Below are 25,763 nucleotides of genomic sequence, written 5' to 3' on the forward strand. Positions count from 1 at the left end.
GTTGAGATCGCACCACTGCACTCAAGCCTGGGCGACAGAGCAAGACTCTGTCTCAAAAACAGCAGCCAAAAAAGTTTGAGCAATTCCCATCGTGGGGGATGAAGAATGCTATCAGGATTCAATTGGATCATTTATGCCCTTTGCTTGACTCCTGAGAGTGTTTGATCAATGGTCCCCTCTTCTTCTGTGGCCCTAGAGCCTTTACCTCCATTTAACAGAGAATCAGTGATGTCAGCAGAATTGTGTACATTTTTCTTTATAAATAAAATAAATACCCTTTATCTGCTTTTGCTCGCTACGAATGCTTCTCTTCAGTTTTACCATCACCAACCTGGTTGAAGCTTGAATAACAACACATTCCTAATTTGTGCCCATTCCTTGCACTCTTGTCCTTCTGATGCTTTCAGAAGTCACAATAAAACATTTTAAAAACTAAATCTGGTCATGTGGTCCCCTACTCCACCATCTGCATGAAACTCCTCCAGTGTGTTGTCACTCATCCTTCTGGTCTCAGAGCAAATGTCAGCAGCATAGAAAGGACTTCCAGGACTCCTCAATCAATTTGAAGTACAGTCCATAAAACCCCATCTAATGGGCTGAGATAGCCCCCTCTGATGTCCCATGGCAGGAAATGGCCCAAAGCCCCCAAGGAAACTCCCCAGAATTCCAAAGACAGTCTGGACTGGTGATCTGGCTTCCACACCAGGGCTGGGAGAGTCATGGGGAAGTGCTAATTGCACCCAAATATGTGACTGAAGCAGAAAACCCTAATGGCCTCTGTCACCTGGCCTAGTGTTCTGCTTTTGGGGACAATGGCTGGGCAGGAGAACATGGATGAAGCAGGAGTCATCACCATGGAGCCCAAGTGTGGGGCAGGGAACGCGGGCTGTGCAGGTTAGTTGTTCAACAGCAACACTGTGTGGTGGTGACGGGAGCAACAGTCCTAGTGGATGGGTGACTACACAGGACAATGGGCTGTGCAGAATGACCGGTCAACAGCGACACCATGTGGTAATGGAAAGAACAACAGCATAGTGGACCGATCCACTCTCCAGAGTGGACCGATCCACTCTCCAAATTCCTCTGTGTGACATTAGGAATTTGGACTAAGAAAATCCCAAGGACAGTTGGAACAATGAGACTTTCTGTTAATGGAGGCTGTGGGGACTCAATAGATTAATTACAGAAATAAAAAGAGATGATTGTATCTGTGCTGTAAACTGGCACTGCCGGCCACATTGGTTACAGCCAATGAATAATAAATAAATGAACATAAAACAAGAAACAATACCAGCACACAGAATCCACAGGGGGAAAAAAAAAAAAAACCAGAAGGTTTTTTTCATGAAGCACAAATGGAAATTTCTTGGTTACAATTGAAATACAATTCCTGGAGGAAATATCCCTGCAGCCTTAGCCCTTGAAAGAAGCTCATAATCCCTAAAATACACACCATGCACTTTTCCAACGAATAAAGTTTCCTCGTGTTTAGATCATTTCTGAATCTGAGTCGAAGAAGTTTGCAAGGGGCTCTTGGTTAAGATCTGGAGAGGATTCCCTGGGGAAAGGCAGCCAGTGCCCCACAGCCCATCAGGAACAGGTGCGGCTGACAGCCCCTGGTACCCCTGGCGCCTTCATTTATACACAACATCTGCACCGAACAGCAGGAAGTTCTAGGGAGAGATGAGAATGTCGTCACCAGTTAAGATGCACCCCTTGTTTGTGAGTGTGCAGCTGCTGGAGTTTTAAGAAGGACATTTTGGGAGCCTGCCTATTGGGAAGGAGAAAGGTAGGGCCAGTGGGGGTCACTCAGTGTCTCGCCGCCTGGATCACACATCAACAGCTGCCAACACCTGCGAATCTGTCAGCAGCTTCCCTGGAAGCTGCCTCCTTCTCAGACACGGAGACCCCCCAGGCTGTTTTAGAGGCCTTCATTTGTCATCCCTGCCTCATGGCAGCTCAAGGGAGTGCTTGTTACAATCAAGGCTGCAAAACCTCTTCTCTCTGCTCCTTTGTGCCCTTCACTCAGGATTTTTAGAAATGAAGAAATTAAATTGTGCCATGGGTCATTTTTTTAAAAAAGCATGAACTTGGTATAAGGTGGGGAACATGCGGTATGTGTTTCCTCTGCACTCTTGGCTATTTTTCTACAGTCTCTCAGCCCCATTAATTAGCTCCCTGGTCTAAAGAATTGAGGATTGATGGACTGGACATTGGGGGAAAGGGAGAGGGCGGGATCTGGGTGATGCGAGGCTACCCACGAGGGCCACAAGTTATCAGGAAAGCCTTTGACCAAGGTAACAAATGCAACACTGGGTGATGGTTTCACTACAGAGGTGACAGCTTTGTGGGGACATGCTGGGTTTAAGAGGCCTCAGGGTGGAGACATTGAGGGAGCCTGCAAATGCACAAGCTGAGAGTTTGGAAAAAATAAAGACTGGAAGCATGTCTGGGACGCTGGGTGGCACACACATGGCAGCTAAGCCTGAAGAGGTTGACGAGAGTGATGAAGGCCAGCCACTGGTGGGGGAAGAGAAGAGGCCTGGGGAGGGGTCCTGGAGATCTCCAGCTTGCAGAGAAGGGGTGGGAGAACAAGCAGAGGAGGTGGCAGGTGGACAACCAGGAGCTAGGGGAGTGCTGGCGACTAAGAGAAGAAAGCATGCCCAGGAAAGGCATCGTGTCAAATGCAGATGGAGATCAGCCTGGGTGAAAGCCACGAGGGAGCCTTGTGTGCTGTGTCTAAATCTGCCAGACATTGACCACATGTTATACCCCACAGTGCCTAGTATGATGCTGGGTGCAAAAGGCGTGCAACATGTATTCGTTAAATATTTAAATGCACCTTATAAAAGAGGTTCTTTGGCCAATAAATGTATTTCATTTTTGCCGAGTGTAGCGTGGGAACGATGCAGCAATGGTTCAAAGCCAGGAACCTGGCTTTGAATCTGGACTTCATTTAACACTGTGTGGCTCTTCTGAACCTGGGTCTGTCTTCTCTGTTTTTTAACAGCACCCACATCCCAGGGTTGTTGTAAGGGTAGAAGGCACTCGACACAGGGCTTAGCATGCAGGAAGCATTGCGGCCATGGGCTGCTGTTGGTCACTATCATTAGGGGAGATTTGCGGAAAAGACCCCGGGACTCACCTGGTGAGGCTGAAGCACCGTGTTGTAGAGCTGGACTCTGGCGGGCGTCGGGAGAGGGAAGCCTTTCTGTAGTTTCTCTGTGACAGAGACCAACGGTGAGGACCAGCAGAAAAGAAAGGGAAGGGCAGGGGAGGAGGGAAGGCCAGAGAGCCTGGGTAGAAAGCCTCCCTGAACTGGCACGCCTGGCCCTAGGTAGGGACTGGCATGGGCGTACATGCCCGAAAGGAAGGCTGCCCCAGAGTCTGTACTTCTCACCTGTTGTCCATCAGCCCCAAGTCTACCTCTAGGACCTGAGTGGACTCTGTCCCCATGACGGCCCTCCTGAGGGTGCGGCACCACTGGTGTACACTAAACCAAAAATCTGCTGCTTGCAATGGTGTGGACAGAGCGTGGTGTGTAATTAGGGGTATTTAATGCATGTGTGCATGAAACCCCTCAATGTTTAGGATAAAGCCAGAGGCGGACAGTGGCCAGGGCAAGTGCCCCACATACCGCCACATTCTGACATGGAACTCTGGAGAAATCTAAATTAGAACGTGGCCTCCCAGGTCATTACAAAGCTACATTTGTCAAAGTAGGAGGACAGATCCCAGGACTGATGTGTCATATTTCATATGATAATTTGTTGGATTAATCGGTAAGTTCTAAATATCCTAGTTACAGGTTATATGGGCCTCTATTTGTACTTTTGCCCCTTGCTCTCAAAGATCAGGGGCAGGCCTGCCTGAAGTTTTTACCAGCGTGGTGATCTAAGCTCTGGGAGGGGTTATCAGGGCACCCCCTCATCCTTTTTCCAGAGTTGGAAAAAGACCATGGGCTTTGTCTTCACAGCTGGGATCAAACTCATGCCCTACCCCTTGTCTGCTCTGTGACCTAAGTCACTAAATCATTCTGTTCTTCCACTTCCTCCCATAAAAGTTGGAGATGTTAATAATCCTTCATCTCATGGGGGTTTTGGAAGGACAAATTCATGCAATAATGAATCAACCCATGTGTAGTAAGTCAACCCATGTGAGTTCCCTTTTTGTTCCATCCGTTTCTGGGTCAGATGCCATTTGAGGTTCACTCGACATTACCACTGCCCAGCCCTCACACCTGGGGCCAGGTATTAGGTGGCTGTAGGTAATCAACCCCACCCTCTTCCCCCATGACTAAAAATGAATGGTTTCTTCAAAGTTCCTTACCGTTAACCCTGGGCAGCACAAAAGTGGGTACAATGTAGTTCATGATAGCCTGCAGCAATTCAACCTGGAAATCAGAGGAAGGATGGGAGGATGGTCCCGCATCGCCAGGACCCTGCGGGACCAGCAGTCCTCATCTCCCCACCTCTGTCACCCTCCTTTCCCCTAGCGCTGCTCAGCAACCGCACAGCTGGGAAAACTGCCGAGAGGTGGACGCAAGTGATATGTGAACACTTAGCAGCCCAGTCAAGGTCATGGAAGTGCTTTCTTTTGCTCCGATGGTTCCAGATGTAAAGCATGTTCTCAACTGTAAGGTGCAAGGCCTTACAACTCACGACAATGATGAGGAAGGTCATCAGAGAGTATTTAAATGGGAAAAGCTCGGCTTTAAAAATGTGTCCTCCCAGACACTGCAGTAAGAGGGCAAATCGGATCAACCTCTTTGAGGGCTATTTGGCGCAATGTTCATCAAAAGCTTGTGTGTGCCTGGTTGGGCTCGGTGGTTCATGTCTGCAACCCCAGTGCTTTGCGAGGCTGAGGCGAGTAGATCACTTGAGACCAGGAGGAGTTCAAGACCAACCTGGGCAACATAACAAGACCCCTGTGTGCCTTTTGGGCTAGCAAACATTCCTCCAAGGGATTTATCCTAAGGAAATAACGTAGGGTGTAGGAAAAAATGTGAATGCAAGAATGTTGACCAAAGCAACAAATGTATCCAAAACAATACATTAAAAGCAACCTCCATGTCCAACAATAGGGGAATCACTTGGTGGAAAATGATAATACTTTAATAGAAGGAAATATTATGCAACTGTTAAGAATGATATTACAGAAATGTAGGTATCAACACAGAGATAACCATGATATGTTTTTGAGTGAGGAAAACCAGGCTATAGAAATCACATCATTTCATTTTTTAATTAAATAGGCATTGCAAAAGGTCAGGAAGCATATACTTCAAATTATTAACTAAGTGATGAAAATACGCGTGGTTTTTATTTTCTTTCTTTTCCAAATCTGTAGGTTCTGATTGCCCTATAGTGCATACGTTTTGCTTTGGCAATAATAAAAAAATTTAAAAATACTGTAAAATCCTCAAGATGCTTGCCTGTAGTTGTGACATTTACAACTTGTAAATATACACATTTTTGTTTCTGGAACAATTGAGTCTTCTTTCCTGGCCTGTTATTCCCTGGCCTCACCAAATGCAGTGCCCTCCTTCCTGTGAATCCTGGGAACTTTACATTTCTGTTTTCTACAGAAGCAGAAATTATTTATGGACTTAGTCAAGCCACCAAGAGAGCCTTGGAACCACTAAGTCCATGAAAATACAAGGAGGTTGCATTTGGTCCTTCCATTTTGGAATCTCATTCGGTGGAAATGGCTGGCTGGATTTTTATCAGATTTGAAGGGGACACTGCGATGGTATGACTTTGGGATTGGGGGGCTTACAAGGCACTCACTTGGTGGGGAACTTGGGGGCATCTCGGGAATTTAAGGAAATGTTCTCCAGAGCAGCAGAAACTGGGATTCAACCAGAGGCCAGCAGGAGATTCAGGTCAATGTAGCAAGACCCTGGACAGGATCAGCAGACTGCAGCTTCTGATGTTAGACACAGGGCAGGCACTCTGTGTGGCTGGTGTTGAACAACATGGCGACTACTTACTGCTAACAGGGGCAACTCGTCATCAATGCCCCTCGTGAGGGCAGCAGGGGCAAATCTACCTAATGACGAGCAGTGATTCCTGGGCAGGGGAACCACTGACTTGAGCTAGGTTTCTCCCTGCTCCTCCCTCTCCTACCAGCCCTTTCTCCATGTCACTACGTAGCTCTGCCATTTCTCCAGCTGCTCCACCCAAAACCCTGGTAGTCACCTAGACAATCCTTTCCCTCAGCACACAGCCATGAGGGAGGCTTCTATGCTGTGTCTAAATCTGCCAGACATTGACCACATGTTATACCCCACTGTGCCTAGTATGATGCTGGGTGCAGAAGAAGGTGTGCAACAGATATGCATTAAATATTTAAATGCACCTTATAAAAGAGGCTCACATCTCTCACTAAGTTCTGTCTAAATCTACTTCCAAAATATGTCTCCAGTCCACCATCTTTCTCTTCTTCCTAGCTGAGTCCCCACCCCCAGCATCTCACGTAGACAAACACACCAGCCTCCCACTGACTCCCTTGTCTGTAATCCAACCCCCACCCCAGCCAGGGGAAGCTGTTACAAAGGTATAACTCCACTCCCAGCACTCCCTGCGGTAAACAGTGCACTGGCTTCTCACTGCCTGTGCAATACAACAATCTCCCCTCCTCTAGCCCAGCCCGGAAAGCCCTGAATGAGCCAGCCTATGCCTGCCCCTCTGGCCACATCTCTTCCAATGCCCCCTACTCGCCCTGCTCCAGACACACAGGCTCCCTTCATTCCCCAAACACGCCAAGCTAGTCCCCACCACAGGGCTCCTTCTCCTCCTTCAGTCCAAACATCACTTCCTCAGAGAGGCCCTCCCTGATCACATCCTCTGACTTCATTCTCCACCACCACTTTCCACCCATCCCCGCTTTGGTTTTTATAGCTTTGATTGGGACCGAAATGATCTCTCTCTCTCTCTTTTTTTTTTTTTTTTTTTTTTTGACAGGATCTTACTCTGTCACCCAGGCTGGGGTGCAGTGTAGCATGATCTTAGCTTGTGTAACCTGGAACTCCCGTGTTGGAGCCATCCTCCTGCCTCAGACTCCCAGGTATCTGGGACTACAGGTGCATGGCACCACACCCACTTAATTTTTATTTTTTATAAGAGATGGGGTCTTGCTATGTTGTTCAGGCTGGTCTTGAAGTCCTAGCCTCAAGCAATCCTCCTGCTTTGGCCTCCCAAAGTGCTGGAATTATGGACGTGAGCCACTGTGCCTGGCCTTTCATTTCTTATTGTGCTATCTTCCTGCTGCCATGTAAGGCTCTGAGAAGGCATCACTTCCCCGTCTTGTGCATCAGCCTACTCCGCACTTGGAGCAGTACTTGGCACATAATAGGTGCTCGATAAAGTAATTCATTTGTTCATCCAACAAATACTTGTTGAGCAGATTTTCTCTACCAGATCATGCATGTTTAATCCCATTTAAACCATTCTACACTTACCTAGGTGGGGAAGGTCTGGAGTTCAGAAAAGGGAAGTGACTTGCCCAAGGCCTCACAGTTAGTAGGCACAGAGCAGAGATTCTGGCTCAGATCCCTCTGCCCACCAAGCTTCTCGAACCATTAATTCACAACCCAATTAAATGCAAATGAGCCAGTGGCTTCTTAAATAATGCCACGAGCCTATGACATGTCCCTCTTCCCACCACCAGATCAGGAGGAGGAAGAAGCCACCAAGGGCCTCAGACTCACCGGGAACGGGCCAATATTTGAGTGCTTCAGTTCCAGGACCAGCCTGTGAGAGGGGAGGGGAGGACTGAGACCACCAGATGCCTGACTAGCGTGAGAACCCAGTTTCTAGAGAGGAGATACCCACTCTGGTGGATACTGCCCGGTTTTCCCACCCAGTATCCACTCCTCTTCCACCGTCACAGCCCCCTGATGTTTCCTTCGGAGAATTCACACAGTCCCTGCATTGTTAGTGCTGTTGACCCCACACTGAGCTCTGGGCCATGCTGGCCAAAGGGCATAGTCCACCTCTCCTGCCACAGTCATTGCTGCAAGGATGTACCTCTGACCTATGCTGGCCCAGTGCAAGTCAGTCCCAGGACTTCTGCTGGGAATATTGGGAATGAGGTATTCTCTTTTCTCTGGGAAAATAAGGAAACTCCTGGTGACTATTTTGCTGCCACTTGGTGACAGCCTGCTGGGCAGTGAAGCCAGCACAGCACAAAGCCAAGAGAGGGAGACAGATTCCTAAGGATATCATTTGAGCACCTGGGTCTTTCCTTGCCTGAAAACCTTGGATTTTTCAGTTATCTGAGCCAATATAGTATTTTCCCTTTATGGCCTTTATGACATTCTTAACAGTGATCTCAGAGGAAGCAGGGAACATATGGCTGTTTATTGAAACCCAACCTTTCATTAGCTGTGTTGGGTGCTTTATCCCACTGAATCCCAGTAACACTACAAGAGGCAAGGGCCATTACATCCATTTTTACATATGATGAAACTGACACTCAGAGGTCAAGCAATGGTCCCAGGTCACACAGCTAACAATCAGCAAAGCAGGGTTTCTTTTTTGTTTTCTTCTTTGAGATGGGGTCTCACTAGCTCAGGCTAGAGTGTAGTCACGGCTGCACTGCACAGCAAAATCACAGCTCACTGCAGCCTCGACCCCCCTGGGCTCAGGTGATCCTCCCACCTCAGCCTCCCAGCTAGCTGGGATTACAGGTGTACGCCACCGCATCCAGCTAATTTTTAAATTTTTTTTTTTTGTAGAGGCGGGGTCTCACTATGTTGCCCAGGCTGTAATAAAGCAGAGTTTTGGCCAGGCATGGTGAATCATTCCTGTAATCCCACCACTTTGGGAGGCTGAGGCAGGCAGATCACTTGAGGTCAGGAGTTTGAGACCAGCCTGGCCAACATGGGAAACCCTGTCTCTACTAAAAATACAAAAATTAGCCAAGTGTGGTGGTGTGTGCCTGTAGTCCCAGCTGCTCGGGAGGCTGAGGCAGGAGAATCGCTTGAACCCAGGAGGTGGGGGTTGCAGTGAGCTGAGATTGTGCCACACTGTACACCAGTCTGGGTGACAGAGCAAAACTCTGTCTGAAAGAAAGAAAGAAGGAAAGCAAGCAAACAAGCAAGCAAGCAAGCAAGCAGGGTTTCAAACAGGGCTCCTCGAAGGCAAAGCCCAGGTTATCTCCAACACTGTACAAAGCTTGAAAACTTGCCCTTGCTCCTCAAGAGTCAGTAGCCCCAGGATTTCTGCTCCATGGATTCTCACACCCTATCCCCATTCCCTGCGTATTCCAGAAAGCCTGTGCTCAGCCCACACCCAGCTGTATCCTCTCCAGCTCCTTTACTCGAGAGGCCCGTGGGTGTTTCAGGAGAAATTAGATCTATACATTTCTGAAGCAGTAACGCTTGTCAACACGATGCCAGGAGAAATGAGCCGCGCATAAACCTCTGGGGCCCGTCTCAAGGTGAAGAAGGACGGCTCGGTGCCAGGGAGAAGGCGGGACCGGGCAGGGATGTGGGTCAAGGCTGCGTGAAAACAGCACAAACATGCTGAAGAGGCAGGTGCCAGGTCTCACTGCGGGGGGCCATCACATCTGCTTGCGTACGGTGTTTCCTTCTGTCTGCCCCCTACTCCCTTCCTCTGTCTCTCTGAGTGTCTCCCTCTGTCTCTGCCTTTCCTTTTCTACATCACTCCCCTCCCTTCCTTCCTTTGTGTCTGTCTCCTCTGAGCGTCACTCTCTGTGTCTCTGTCTCTTTCTCTATGTCTCAACCTCCCTTTCTGTATTTCTTTTACTTTAAAAAATCCATTTATTTATTTTGAGACAGGGTCTTGCTCTGTTGCCCAGGCTGGAGTACAGTGGCTCGAACATGGCTCACTGCAGCCTCGACCTCCTGGTCTCAACGGATCCTCCCACCTCAGCCTCTCGAGTAGCTGGGACCCCAGGCATGCACCACCACACCTGGCTAATTATATACCTATATATATATTTTTTGGTAGAGGCGAGGTCTCACTATGTTGCCCCAGCTAGTCTTGAACTCTTGGGTTCAGGTGATCCTCCCACCATGGCCTCCCAAAGTGCTGGGAGAGAGGCGTGAGCCACCATGCCTGGCCTGTATTTCTCTCTTTCTGAGTTTCTGTTTCTCTTTCCCTCTTGCATATTGAGTGTTTATTCTGTCCCTGAGTGTTCTAAACACTTCAACACATATTAATACCTCATTTCAGCTCACAATGATGCTGTCGGCAAAGTAATTACTGGGCTTATTTTATTTTATTTTATTTTATTTTATTTTATTTTATTTTTTGAGATGGAGTCTCACGCTGTCTCCTAGGCTGGAGTGTAGTGGCACGATCTTGGCTCACTGCAACCTCCACCTCCCAGGTACAAGCCATTCTCCTGCCTCAGCCTCTCCAGTAGCTGGGATTACAGGCTTCCGCCACCATGCCCAGCTAATTTTTGTATTTTTAGTAGAGACGGGGTTTCACCATGTTGGCCAGATTGGTCTCAAACTCCTGACCTCAGGTGGTCCTCCCTCCCAAAGAGGTGGGATTACAGGCGTGAGCCACTGCGCCTGGCCTTACTGGACTTATTTGAGAGCCAGAGAACTGAAGTTGGCAGCGTTCTGGTGCTTGCCAAGGTGAGCTGCACTTCAAATGCAGGCAGCCTCATGTCAGGGCCACACTCTTAACCACAAACTCCCCTGCTGGGACTCGAATCAGGGCCATGTGGATTCTAGAGTCTCCCAGCAGAGGATGGTGGTTAAAGTCCTGAGGATGGGGTGAGAAGAAGTTGAAGTGGGATTTTCTAGTGTCAAGGAAAGCCAGGGACATGGGGCGGCTGGATGCTGTTGTGGTTCAGTGGGGATCATCAGCTGACGCCTCCCAGCCATGAGGACTGGCCATGTCCCAGAACACAGGACTGCCACTGCTAGAACTGGGACATTTGTAGGTAAGCTGAGATGGTTGGTCACCTACAATGTGTGACCTCGAGCAAGTCACTTTTTCTCTGAGCATCAGTTTCATGGTCTGCAAAATGGGGATAGTGTGGCCATTGCACACTCTTTGAGGTTTTAATGTGATGAACCAACAGGAAATCAATAATGCAGTGCTTCTGTACGTCACAGGGCCACTGCCATCCCATGGACACCGAAGACAGCGGGGGAGCCCCCTCCTCCCCTCACAGGCCCACTTACCTATCCACCTGGAGCTTTCCAACAAGCCTGTCGGACTTGGCTTCCACCTCCATGGAACCAGTCGTGCTCTGCCAAAACAACAACCCAGGGTGAAGTGCCCCGACCCAGGTGCCTGGCTGCAAGGCCTCCAAACCGAGAAGGGTCAGCTTCATAGCGGCTCCGCAGGGCAGCGCACACCGTGGGGTCAGGCCCGCAGAGCCGGAGGAGTGGGGACACTTCCCTTGGCTTTGTGGCTGTTGAGTCCTAAACTGTCAGCCAAATTCCATTTTCTCTGTCTACTTTCCAGGACCATTTCAGAGTTCTTGGGCCACTCTTGGAGGGGCTACGTAAGGCAGACCTCAGGGCTGCAGTCCAGGCCAGCCCTGTTCTCACAATCCCTCATTCATTAATTCATTCAAAAAATATGAGGAGGAAGTCCCGGGTTCCCACCTCAGCTGTTCTGTGCAGTCTGTGTGGCCTTGGATGACCCCGCAGGACCAATTCTGTGCGCAAAGTGGGAATAACAGGTCTCAGCTTGGGAGACCACGTGGACTTGCCTAAGGCCTCTAAGTGCTTCCTGGTGCAGAGAGTGTCTGAACTACGCCCTCAGTGGCCATATGGGTGCCACCAAATCTTTGTGGAGTGATGGAGTGATCAAAGGGATGAATGGATAAATCAACAATGGAGTGAAAACTGAGGCAAATGAAGGATTAAAAAATATGTGAATGAAAGAATAACAAAGATATGCATGAATGAATACATGATGGATGAATAAATGAACAAATATACAAATGAATGATCAATTGAACAAAGGCATAAGTAAATGAATAATTGAATAAATGAATGCGTGTGGGAATCAGAAAAGGCATATTTCAAGTCAACAATCTAATAAATAACTGAATGAATTAATAATTGAATGAACAAATACACAAATGCATAATTGAATGACTAAAGATATAAGTGAATGAATTGGAAACAGTACACATATTTCAAGCCAACATGGAATGAATAATGGAATGAATGAGAAATTGACCGAATGAATAATAGAATGAATAAGTAAACAAATGCACTAGTGAATGGCTGGGGGACCTTCAGGAGCCGGCACCGTTGAGTACAGTGACTCAAGTCTCAGGCTCTGGAGTGACACAGTCCAGGTTTGAATCCGGACAGGATTCACATGATCTCCTGACTCCAAAGACAGTGCTCTTGGGACTGTCTGGGGCTCCTCATCTGTCCACACCCAGGAACAGCTTACCATGCCAATCAGGAAGAGGGAAGCCAGGGAGGAGTTGGGGAGGACGGCAAAGGTCTGGACGTCCACGGCAGGGTAGAAGGTAAGGCCAGTGGGCTGCACGGACAGGTGTGGTGGGGCAGAGGCTGAGACGTGGATCTGTATCTTCATGTTGGGAAACATCTTGGCCACCTGCAGCCCCCAGTGGAGACAACCAACGAAAGGAGGAGTTTCTGTTAAAATGTTTATGAATCCTATCTTGGCCTGCCCCTGCTTAAATACCTTCATTGTCTTCCCATTGCTCTTAGAATAAATCCTAAGATTGCACAGTCTGCCAGCTGGCACCCTGCCAGCCTCACCACATGTGCCTCTGCCTCTTGTCTTCCATCTTCAGCCACACAGAACTCTTTCTGTGCCTCAAACTCAACAAGCTCTCTTGCCATCTAAAACCCTTTGCACTCTCTGTTCCCCCTTGTTAGATGCTTTTCCTCGCATTCTTCTCTCTCGGCTCTTTCCCTTCCTTCAGGTTTCTGCAGATGTTACTTTCTCAGACAGCAGTAGCGGCTTCAAGGGGGAACTAAGGAGGGTGTTGGTGACCTTCTTCCCGTCTCTCTTAGTCTCTGATATTCCCCGAGTTAAACCCACAGCCTGAGTAAAAATAATGTGATTGTTTTGCAAAGAAGGTTCAAGACAACACTCCTGGATACCCCTACTAAGCACACCTCTCCCCCCAACCAGAGCTTCTCTGTATAGAAATTTATGGGGTTTTACCACCAGAGATACTGCTATGAACAGAATGTTTGTGTTCCCCCAAATTCATATGACGAAACCCTAATTCCCGGTGTGGCTTCATTTGGAGAAGGGCCTCTAAGGAAGTAACTGAGGTTAAGTGAGTTCATAATGGTCGGTCAGGCCCTGATCCGATAGAATTAGTGTCCTTATAAGAAGGGACACCAGAGAGCTCTGTCCCACCCACTGCCATGCATGCATTGAGAAAAGGCCCTGTGAGGACACAGCAAGAAGGAGGCAGTCTACAAGCCAGGAAGAGAGCCCTTACTAGAAACCAAATCTGCTGACACCTTAACCTTGAACTTCCAGTCTCGAGAGCTATGAGAAATAAATTCTGTTATTTATGCCACCTGATTTGTGGCATTTTGTTATGGTAGCCTGAGCAGAAAAAGACAGAGGCCCTCCTTGACCACTTTGTCTAAAGTAACCTCATCCACCTGTTGGCTTCACTGGTAACAGTCCACATTATTTTTGTTATTGTTTTGGGTGTCTGGATGATATTTTTCTCTCTCTACTGGTCTGGGAGCTTCAGGAGGGTAGGGAGGTGGCCTATTTTGTTGGGTTCCCAGCACAGGGCCCCAGGCACATGGTGGGCATTCAATAGAAATTTATTGCATGAAAGATCCTCCCTCCACCTCCAGCCAGCATCTACTCCCACACCTGATCAACTGGGCACTTGCAGCCTTTCTCTGTTCTGGGGATGAAGCTGTTTCCACCCTTTCATGCTGGGTTGCTTCTGGATCTTGTGTGTGTATGTTGGGTGGAGGGGAGGGTCTCCTTATCCACTCAGCAAAGCCCTGTCCTCCCAGAACCCCCGGGCTCACTAAAGGAAAGCAAGGTCTTCCATACCTCAGGTAGGAAGGTTCCAAAGAATTTGGTTGTCAGTCGAAATTTGGACTCCTTTGGAATCTGTAGCAAGAGATGAGAAAAGGATCTCGGAGGATGCTGTTATAGACGGAGTGGAGGGGGTAAGTTCCATATGGGGGCGAGAAGCTGACTGCACGCACAGACAGTGGCCAGCCCCTATGTGACAACAGAGCACTGACCCACAAATTCTGCAGCAACCAGCCCGGAAGCCAAGCCACACCTTCTGCAGCAGTTGGCCCGGAATGGTTAGGAGCTAGTCAGTGACCGCCTGCTTGCTTTTTGCTCCTGAGAAAGCCCAATCTGCCCTCAAACCAATCTCATAGGATGCCACATTAAGGCTAAGGCAGAGTCTGCCTCTGCCTTAGCGTGATGCTGGGACTGGATGACAGAGTCTGACAAGTACTTGTCAATATAGCCCTTACATTTCTTATTCATTACTTTCTACATTCAGAGCTCTGTGTTCCGTCCTCTCATAGACTAATATCTCATTTAATCAGGCATTACTATCTCATTGAATCCTCATGACACCCTTTGGAGAAAACCAGTTATTGGTGTTTTACAGAAGACATAATAAGTTCTGAGAGGTAGAGTAATTGACCTGGGCCACCCAGCTGGAGGGGAGGGGGGCTGATATTGGAACTCAGCTCTAGCTGACTCTAGAGTCAACACCTTAACCTCCCTCAATGTGAGAAAAGCTTTTTCCAGATTTGTCTGGAAGGGCTGCAGGACTCTGGGTCCAGTATTCTTCCCACACCCACCCACAGCCCAGCCTTACCATGTCATCTCTAAGGGTCATTTTCAAGACCCCAGCCTGTTGGTATACAAGCCCGGCTGTGTTGAAGAAGTAGTCTGAGAGGCCCAGGTACACCATGCGGTCATGGGCAGCAGGAAACTCCATCACTGCTGGAGCAAAGGGAGGTGGATTGTGGTGGTTCTGACTGTAAAACTCCCCCTGGGGGTAGAGGCAACAGAGTGAGCCCAGATATTCTGCAAGAATTATAAGTCAACGTCTCCATCCAGGAAAAAAATGGGCTGAAGACACCACTTGTACACTCGCAAAGGAAAAAGCAATGACCAGAAGTTAACAGTAGCATCAAATGCCTCCTGGGCATTAGTTTCTAAGTGCGTTTCATGCCCGTCCTGGGAAGGCAGGTGTAATTATGCTCATCGTATAGGAGAGGACACTGAGGCACACGGAGGTGAAGGGACTTGCCCAAGGTCACACAGCTGGTAAGTGGCAGAGCCAGAAATTGAACCCAGGCCTCCAATGTCCAGTGAACATTCTCCTAACCACTCCACTGTCTCAGCCTCAACCTTGCTAGTAAGCACAGAAGCCCTAGGAAAAGAACAGTGAAATCTTGTTTGTTTCATCTGTAAAGTTAGCAAAATGGGAAAAGAGGTCAATTGTTTTCAGTGTTGTGTGTGCTTTAAACTGGTGCTATCTAGTGTTTGGTGAGAGCTTTCATAAGCTTCTAGGGTTGCTCTTTATGTTTCTGAAAAGCAATTTGGCAATATGTTGCAAAAGCAGATCACTTTTTAGCAAATAAATGTTGAGCTTAAAAAACCAAATTATAGATGGATACATATGGTAGGATACCACTTATGTAAAATTTAAAGGCCCATAAAAAGTATAAAAACACAGGCAAGAAGGACACACACCAACATCATCAGCACGGTTCTGGGGTGTGGGGAGAGGCACTCAAGGGGGCCTCCTTAGTTATTTCTACAATGTTTTTTATTTTTTTAAGAATCAGAAGCAAATATGACAAAATGGTAAGATTTCTTAAATCTGTGTGTTGGGTACTTGGAAGTGTATAGCATTCTCTGTACCTTATAATTATTTTATTACTTAAAATTAACAAGCATAACCTCCATATTATGGAATACGTGCAACTCATAATAATAATAAGATGGACCGGGCGCAGTGACTCACGCCTGTAATCCTAGCACTTTGGGAGGCCAAGGCAGTTGGATCACCAGAGGTCAGGAAATTGAGACCAGCCTGGCCAACGTGGTGAAACCCCATCTCTACTAAAAATACAAAAAATTAGCCAGGCGTGGTGGCGGGAGCCTGTAATCCCAGCTGCTGCAGGCTGAGGCAGGAGAATCGCCTGAACCTGGAAGGCAGAGGTTGCAGTGAGTGGAGGTCGTGCCATTGCACTCCAGCCTGGGCAACAAGACAAAACTCTATCTCAAATAATAATAATAAAGATGGACCTATGTACTGACTAGAAATCATCTTTAATACATATTGTTAAGTGAGAAAAGCAAGTGGAAGAACAGTGTGTATCGATTCATGTAGATCATCAGCAAAATCTAGATGGATTTTCTCATGCATTTATGTGAGTGCTTAGAACCAGGGACCTGGGAAGTTAACACACTCCATGGTTGTCAGTGATCAACTCTGGGCAGGAGCCCAGGAGATAAACAGGACCTCTCACTGAAGATAATTACTTATTGTTTTAATCTTTTACTCTGTTGTATCACTTAGATATATGTGGGTATTCATTTTTTTTTTCTTAGTATGCCATTTGGTCTAGCGATTTCACTTCTAGGAAATGCTCAAGGATGGACAGAGACACAATTGCAAGGATGATCACTGCAGCTTTGGTTACATTTGTAGAAAAAAAATGGAGAGCCCAAGCGTCCCAGGAGGGAGCACTGTGCTCGTACCTTAACCCAAACCGTCCGCTGAAAAACCAAGCAGCCAGTAAAGGGCTGCAAGAGGATATTTTGTGGATGGCAAAGATGTTCCTATTACATGTATCGATTTTTTAAGGTTGTACAGCAGAATATATAATATGACACGTGCAAAATATATGTCTGTGTGTATTTTGTTGTGTGTATGTGAGTACATGTGTGTGCATTTTTTCCTGTTTCTATATTGTGGGTTTTGTGTGTATTTGTTTTTATGCCTATATATGTGTACATTTGTTTCTCTCTCTCTCTCTCTCTGTGTGTGTGTATGTGTGTGTGTGTGTGTGTGTATCTTCCTCTGTTTCTGCAAAGACAAGGGCTGGAGGGATCTACACTTGTTTATTGATGGTGCTTATCTCTAGGTTGTAGACTCGGGTAATTCCTGTCTCTCTTTTTCTTTCTTTTCCTTCTTTCCTATATTTATTTCTGAATTCCTCTGCAGTTTCTAAATTTTCTTTTCCACACTGAATGTGTTTTGAAACAAACAAACAAACAAACTGTAAACAAAGAGGCAAATCACCAATGTGGAAGGACTGAAGGAGGCACAATCCAGGATGAATTTTAGAGTGGGACCCACCCTTGCTGGGGTGGTAGGGAAGGCTGCTCTGTGAGTGACAGCTGAGCGAAGACCCACGTGGAGTACTATAAGAAGCCAGCAGGGTAGAGGTGGGCATTGGGAAGGAAGGGAGTACCAGGCAGAGGGAACAGCTAGGACAAAGACCCTGAGGTGAGAGGAAGCTTAACCTGTTTGAGGAAGTGTAAGGCCAGTGTGCCTGGTTGGAGGGTGGTGAGTAAGGGAGGGAGCAGCATGCAATAAAACTCCATCCATCCATCCATCCATTCGTACATACATACATACATCCTTCCTTCCATCCGCCCACCCACCCACCCACTTACCCACTTATCCATCCATCCATCCATCCATCCACCAATACACCCACCCACCCATTCACTTACCCACCCACCCATATACCCACCCGCCCATCCATTCATCCACCCACCCATCAACCTACCCATCTATCCATGTATCCATCCATCTATCCATCCATCCATCCACCCACCAATACACCCACCCACCCATCCACCTACCTGCCCACCCACCTACCCACCCACCCATCCATTCATCCACCCACCCATCTACCTACCCATCCATCCACCAATACACCCACACACTCAACCGTCCACCTACCCATCTACCCACCCACTCATTCTTTCATCCACCCACCCATCCACCCACTTACTCATCCATCCATCCATCCATCTATCCATCCATCCATTCATCCACCAACACACCCATCCCCCATCCACTTACCCATCCACCTGTCTACCCACCCACCCATCCATCCACCCACCCACCCATCCAACTACCCATCCATCCATATATCCATCCACCCAACAAATAATTTATTGAGCACCTACTATGTGCCAAGCATTGGTCTAGGTGCTGCACATATGGTAGTGAACAAAGCAGTTGCAGCTCCTTCTCTCTCATCATAGTGAGGGAGACAGACTTGAGACTGTGTGTGTGTGTGTATTGGTAATAAAGCAGGATGTGGGGGAAGAGGAGAGAGCTATTTCAGCGAGAGTGATCTGGGAAGGCCTCTCTAGGAAGGGAATATTTGAGCAAAGACTTGAAGGAAGCAAGGGAGAGCTGTGTGGAAACCTGGGGAAGAGCACCCAGGCAGAGAAAAAGCAAGGACAAAGGCCTTGGGGAGGGGCAGGCATGGTGTGTTTCAGGAATGGTGGGGAGGCCAGTGTGACTGGAGCAGGGAGAGGCAGGGAGAGTAGAGAGGGTGGTGGTGAGTCAGATAGGAAGTGGGGGACATTAAACAATTTGTTTCCAAGGACTGGGGAGCCCTGGAGTGTCTGAGACAGAAGTATGAGGGTGTGTGATTCTCAGTGTCAGCCTCACCTTCATCTGTACATCCAGGGTCTCAGCCGTGGTTGTCGGAGGTGCCACCAGCCCATAGTTGATTCCAGCCACAGCATCTATTTCGGTCATTACTACAGAGAAAGATGGACCATGAGTTATCTCCCATGGCGTCATCCCTGGAAACTGAAATGCAGGATCAGAATCCCCTAAAATTGGATCAAGAACTACAGTGCAAGTTCCATTCCCACCTCCTCCAGGGAGCCCTCCTTAAGGAAGCTTGCCTTAAGGGAAAATGAACCCACACCCCACATTCACAGACACCCCCTTACTCTCTTCTTCCAGCAGCCCTGAGATGAGTGGCTAAGACACACGGTCAAGGGCACAGAGAGACCTAGGCTTGAACCAAACTCTGGATGACCTTGGACAAGTCCTTGCACTTCTCTGAGTCATTTTTTTGTCATTTGTAGAACAGAGAGAATCCTAGTGACCTCAAAGATGCTGGGAGGGTTTTGAGAGAAGATGGATGCCCAATGTCCTGTCCATGCAGAGGCTCAAAAGCCAGGGAGGATCATTGTCAGGATCATTGGTAATAGCCCAGGCTGAGCCCTGGCTGGCTCAAGTCTGAAGAGTTTCTCTGTTTCCCAGCAGTAATCAATGAGAGTTAAATAAACATCAGCCCTTCCTTTATTCCTTTCCTCAGTTAGCAGAGAAGAAACCAAGGCTCAGAAATCCAAGTTGTCCAATGATTGGTGAGGGATGAAGCTGGGATTCAGACCAAAATCTTTTTCCTGCCTCGTGAGGCCAAACCTTGGGCACTGCAGCTGCATCGAACCTGCCCAGGATGGGCTCCTGTACTGGAGGAAGAAAATGCCTCTTAAATGGGCATATACTATGTGCCAACCATGCAAGGCTTCACAGCGAGGTAGTCCTGAGAGCAGCTGAAAGCCCCGGCTCTGGAGTGAAGGAAACCTTAGCTGCAGATTTGGATCTTGCTTCTGCCTCTTGATGGCTTCATGACTCTGGACAAGTCTCACCTACTCTCTGAGCCTCAGGTTCCTCATTTTTTTTTTTTTTTTTTTTTTGAGAGAGAGTCTCGCTCTGTCACCCAGGCTGGAGTGCAGTGGTATGATCTTGGCTCACTGCAACCTCTGCCTCCTGGGTTCAAGTGATTTTCCTGCCTCAGCCTCCCAAGTAGCTGGGATTACAGGCATCTGCCATGAGGCTTGACTAATTTTTGTAATTTTAGTAGGGACAGGGTTTTCCCATGTTGGCCAAGCTGGTCTTGAACTTCTGACCTCAGGTGGTCCGCCTGCCTTGGCCTCCCAAAGTGCTGGGATTACAGGCATGAGCCCGGCCAGGTTACTCTTGTTCCATTGTGAGTTACGGGCTAGGGGACAGGGGCATAGGGGTGAAAAACGGGGAGAATAATGCCTCCCTCAGGGGAGTGTTGGGAGGCTGAGAAGGGACAATTTCCTGAGTGCCTGCCACAGTTCTTTGCAGCTTGCCAAGTACTTGAGGGTGAAGATTACTGTCCCCATTTTAAGGACATGGAAACTGAGATCCATAAAGAAGTGAGCAATATCAGATCTCAGGCCAGTCATATGTCTCTGGCCTTAGAGAGCTGGGGGTATATGGCTGTTTGGCCCTTGCAGAGCTAAGGGAATGAGGTGGTATGAGCTGTTTGTCCTTCTCACTTCTGGACCTAGCACAAGGACTTCGTCCAATGCTAGCTGCCACTTGAAAATAATCTACTACTCTTGTCATTCCCACCAAGGCCCAGGGCTGTCTGGGAAACTTGCCGGCCCCATCACATCCACCCTGACGTCCTCACACCCTCCCCCTTCTGTTCCTTTCTATCCTTGATCGTCATCCAGCCCTCACCTGGCAGAGTCTGGAAATAAGGTTGCAGCTCGGAGGATACAGAACTGGTCACTTTCTCACAGACCTGGGGAGAACCAAACAAGTAATCAGTAAGGTCTTCTCATAGTGAAAAATGTCCCTTGGCAATAATGGGCCAGATATGCCTTGCTTTCCTTGAATGTTTTCTTGAAAATTATGTAGCCAATCAAGTTTCCCTTTACTTTTTGGCCACCAGGAAGCTCAGAGTTGAACATGTAGCTTAGCAATAATAACTGTATATGACTGTATGGCCTACATAACTGCATTCCATTTCCTGCCCTGTGTGTGGAACTTTCCTGATGGGTGTTTATGTTTTCTATTTTATAAGGTGATTTGTTGTTGTTGTTTTGTTTTTTCTTTTGTTTCTGTTTGATTTTGCTGTCTCAGATCCTTTGTGGAATGAGGTAGTAAACAAATACGAGGTAGTCTATGGCCAGCCTTCCCTTATCTGGGCTTCTGGGAGCATGGGCAGGCTTTCTACTTAACTAGGTGGGCACCCTCATGTTTGATATGTATGGCCAGAGAAGCCATTCCCTACCTGCCTTTGCCACCCCAACCCTATCCCCCTGTCCCCTAGCCCGTGACTCACAATGGAACAAATACTAGCCTGAGAAGATTTGTGTTGGGTCATACACTGACTTTGACACTGAGAAAGTTGTTCCATTTATCTAGACCTCTCTTTTTTCATCTGTAAAATGGAATGTGGCAAATCATATTTTTCATTCCATTTACTCTTCTGTAATGTGGCCTTGCCACACCCCCACCAAGAGATGGAGTCTGTGAACTTGCCACTAGAATCTGGGCTTGGCAACTTGCTTCTAAGCAACAGTACACAACAATACACCTCACCTTTGTGTAACTTCAGAGGTGAGGTCATAAAAGGTTATGCAGAACCCACTCAATGATATGAGAAGCCCAAGCCCTATGGAGGGGCCATGGTAGTGGCTTGGGTCAATAGTCCCAGCAGAGCTGAGACTTCAAGTCTTCCTAGCCCAGTCACCAGAGATGGGAGCGAGGAACCCTCCAGGTAATTCTAACATGGAACTTTTGAGTCTTCTGAGGTGAGGCCCCAGACCTCATGGAGCAGAGAGCTCAGCCATCCCCGTCATGCCCATCTGATTTCCTGATGCACAGAATCCATGAACATTAACAATGCTGGTTGTTTTATGATACCAAATGTTCAGTTGTTTGTTTTCAAGCAATAGATAGCTGGAATATAGGATTGAAACCACAGCCTTCCCCTCACTAAGAGACTGGGGCTGGGGCTAGTGGTCAGACAAGCTCCTTCCCTCCCTCTCCCGATGTTGTTCTTGAATGACCTTCCCCTCAGTAATCCAGCAGAGTCTCTTCAGTCTTTGCCTTTCTCGACTACTGGGTAGCTCCTGGTGTGGTTGCCCATTCCCTTCTAGAAACACTCCTTCTAGAGACCTGTGACCAAGGCCTTCTGCTCTCTTCCTGTCCCCTACAGGCTTTTCCCCAGACTCCTTTGCAAGCTCTTCCTCCTTCACTGAAGACGTGGGAGCTTCTCTGGGCTCTCTTCCTGGCTCCCTGTCCCTTTCACTTAGGCCCTCTTCTTGAGCCGTTTCAGGCATCCCCATGGCCCCTGTGGCAGGTGCTGCAGTGCCCCGCCCACACTCTCTGGACCGTGCTCAGATGTGCCAAGAAGTTAGGTCTCTAAGAACAGCCTTCAACGAAAGAAGGCTAGGAGGTGGTAGACAAATACCCCACCTTCTTCCCGCTTCTGGAACAATTCTGAGGTGTGCTCCCCACCCTTCCTCTGAGAATTGCCAGCAGGACTGAGTCCCAGTTGCCCACAGCAGCAACCCACTCAGTAAAGCCCCTTACCTGCCTCCCAACCTCCTCACTGCGCTGCCTGGGAACCCCTCCCAATAAATGACTTGCACCCAAACCCTGTCTCAGCATCTGTCTTTGGGAGCCCAGGTGAAGTCACCTCCACTGCTCCCAACATGTGGCCAGTACCCAGGCCTTACTTTGCAGCCCAGGCTTATCTGAGCTCCAGTCTGGGGACCTAGATGCCTCATAGACAACTGTCCCTGGGTGTCCTACTGGTCCCCAAGGCTGGCACATCCCAAACCAAACTCCTCAGGTTCTTACTCCTCCTTAGGGTTGGTTGCACCATCTGCCTAGAGGTCACCTCTATCCTCCCCCTATCCCTCCTTCTACACTGTCAATCAAGTTATTTTTCCTGGGGGATGGAGGGAGGAAGGGGAAGGAGTGAAGAGGGGAAGATAAAGAAGGAAGAAAGGGAGAAAAGGAGAAAGGGAAGGAAGGTAGAAAAAAAGTAAAGAAAGAAAAGAAAGGAAGAGCTGGGCGCGGTGACTCATGCCTATAATCCCAGAACTTTGAGACACTGAGGTGGGTGGATCACTTGAGGTCAGGAGTTCGAGACCAGTCTGGCCAACATGGTGAAATCCTGTCTCTATCAAAAGACACAAGAATGAGCCAGGCATGGTTGCAGATGCCTGTAATCTCAGCTACTCAGGAGGCTGAGGCAGGAGAATCTCTTGAACCTGGGAGGCGGAGGTTGCAGTGAGCTGAGATTGTGCTACTGTACTTCAGCCTAGGCAACAGAGCGAGACTTCATCACCAATACAAAACAAAACAAAACAAAACAAAACAAAAGAAAGGAAGAAGAGTGGGAATAAGGAAAGGAAGGAAGGAGGGAAGAAGGAAAGGAAGGAAGGAAGGAAGGAGGGAAGACAGCAGTGGGAAGGAGGGAAGGAGAAAATTTGGTTTCCCTGAAGTGTGTTTCTACCACATAAGGCTCTTGAAGTCTTAAGAGGACCTGGACTGGCATTCTCCGAGGAACCTGTGCCTCTTCTCCAAATGACCCAGGAACAGAGGGCCGCACAGCTGGCAGCTGGGGCCCTGCTGGACTCCTGAGCTGCACCTCAGGCATTGTCACCAGTGTTGCTCACCTATCAGGGCCAACAGATGGCTCCAGATCACAGCAAATCCTGATGGGAGCCCAGCTCCCTCCCTGCTCTTCCCTTCGTGCACACTTTGTACTGACACAGGCTCTTCCTTCTCTCAGACACCCGTCCTACACACTGTATTCCCTGGGGGCAGACTCCCTGGCTCACTCTTCACCATTTCCAGCCCCTCCTGGTATCATGACATCTCATTCCTTCATTCATTCATTCAGGCCAGTACTTGCTTCTAAATTGGATCTTATGATTAAGAGCAAGGTTCATCTCTGAGGCAGGGTAGCCTGGATTTGAATCCAAGCACTATTACTTCCTCTTTCTGTATCTCAGTTTACTCACCTGTAAAACTGTATCTCAGTTACTCACCCACGCCCGGCCTAATCTCTCTCACAGGGGATTAAGTGCCAGAATGTGTAGATTAAATGCTGGAATCCATGGAAAGAGTTCTTAGCATAGTGTCAGATCACTGTAAACACTCCGTATATTATATGGGCCAACATCATCACCATCCCCACCATCACCATCACCATCACCATCACCATCACCATCACCATCACCATCACCATCATCAACTTCACTATCACCATTGAAACTGCCCAGGATGAGCTCCTGCCTTGGAGGAAGAAAATGTCTATTAAATGGGCATATGCTTACCACCATCACCATCACCATCATCAGTTTCACCATCACCATCATCATCATCATCCCCACAATCACCATCATCAACCTCACCATCACCATCATCATCATCTCCGCCATCACCATCACCATTATCATCATTCCCACCCTCACCATCATCATCCCTACCATCACCATCATCATCATTATAATCTCCACCATCACCATCACCATTATCATCATCCCCACCATCACCATCATCAACCTCACCATCACCATCCCCATCATCCCCATCATCACCATCACCACCATCATCATCCCATCACCATCACCATCACCATCATCATCATCATCACCATCACCATCCTCATCATCATCATTACTATCACTATCATTAACCTCATAATCACCATCAACCTCACCATCACCATCATCATCATCACCACCATCACTGTCATCAACCTCACCATCACCATCATCACCATCACCATTATCATCCTCACCATCACCATCACCATTATAATCATTCCCAGCATCATCATCATCAATGTCACCATCACCATCATCATCCCCACCATCAGCATCACCATCATCCCCACCATCACCATCACCACCATAATAATCCCATCACCATCACCATCATCAACCTCACCATCACCATCATCATCATTATAATCTCCACCATCATCATCACCATTATCATCATCCCCACCATCACCATCATCAACCTCACCATCACCATCATCATCATCAACATCAACATCACCATCCTCATCATCTCCACCATTACTATCACCATCATCAACCTCACCATCACCATCATCACCACCACCATTATCATCCTCAATATCACCATCATCATCATCCCCACCATTACCATTACCATCATCAACCTCACCATCACCATCATCATCCCCACCATCACCATCACCATCATCCTCACCATCACCATCACCATCACCACCATCATCATCCCATCACCATCACCATCATCAACCTCACCATCGCCATTATCATCATCACCATCACCATCCTCATCATCACTATCATCATCATCATCCCCACCATTACCATTATCATCATCAACCTCACCATCACCATCATCACCATCATCATCATCAACCTCACCATCACCATCATCATCACCATCACCATCCTCATCACCTCCACCATTACTATCACTATCATCAACTTCATAATCACCATCATCAACCTCACCATCACCATCATCACCATCACCATCACCATCCTCATCATCACCATCATCATCATCCCCACCATTACCATTATCATCATCAACCTCACCATCACCATCATCACCATCATCATCATCAACCTCACCATCACCATCATCATCACCATCACCATCCTCATCACCTCCACCATTACTATCACTATCATCAACTTCATAATCACCATCATCAACCTCACCATCACCATCATCATCATCACCATCACCATCATCATCATCACCATCACCATCCTCATCATCACCATCATCATCATCCCCACCATTACCATTACCATCATCAACCTCACCATCACCATCATCATCATCACCATCACCATCATCATCATCACCACCATCACCATCATCAACCTCATAATCACCATCAACTTCACTATCACCAATGCCATCATCATCATCATCATCATCTCCACCATCACCATCATCATCATCCCCACCATCAC

At 47.9% G+C, this 25,763-nt stretch overlaps 1 protein-coding gene across 1 annotated transcript in view; it reads right to left on the reverse strand.

The window, feature by feature from the left end:
• Positions 1-1,226: 1,226 nt before the first annotated feature.
• BPI (bactericidal permeability increasing protein) overlaps positions 1,227-25,763 on the reverse strand; it is a 34,353-nt gene continuing 9,816 nt past the window's right edge. Inside the window, exons 6-15 of the mRNA XM_008017749.3 lie at positions 20,488-20,551; positions 18,646-18,737; positions 14,812-14,988; positions 14,019-14,078; positions 12,405-12,572; positions 11,171-11,238; positions 7,712-7,754; positions 4,330-4,393; positions 3,146-3,222; positions 1,227-1,673 (exon numbers count right to left, since the gene is read on the reverse strand). Coding sequence (XP_008015940.3) covers positions 1,635-1,673; positions 3,146-3,222; positions 4,330-4,393; positions 7,712-7,754; positions 11,171-11,238; positions 12,405-12,572; positions 14,019-14,078; positions 14,812-14,988; positions 18,646-18,737; positions 20,488-20,551 — 852 coding nt within the window. The 3' untranslated portion in view covers positions 1,227-1,634. The remainder of the gene's footprint in view (positions 1,674-3,145; positions 3,223-4,329; positions 4,394-7,711; positions 7,755-11,170; positions 11,239-12,404; positions 12,573-14,018; positions 14,079-14,811; positions 14,989-18,645; positions 18,738-20,487; positions 20,552-25,763) is intronic.

This window comes from Chlorocebus sabaeus, chromosome 2 (assembly GCF_047675955.1).
Source record: "Chlorocebus sabaeus isolate Y175 chromosome 2, mChlSab1.0.hap1, whole genome shotgun sequence".
Classification (NCBI taxonomy): domain Eukaryota; kingdom Metazoa; phylum Chordata; class Mammalia; order Primates; family Cercopithecidae; genus Chlorocebus; species Chlorocebus sabaeus.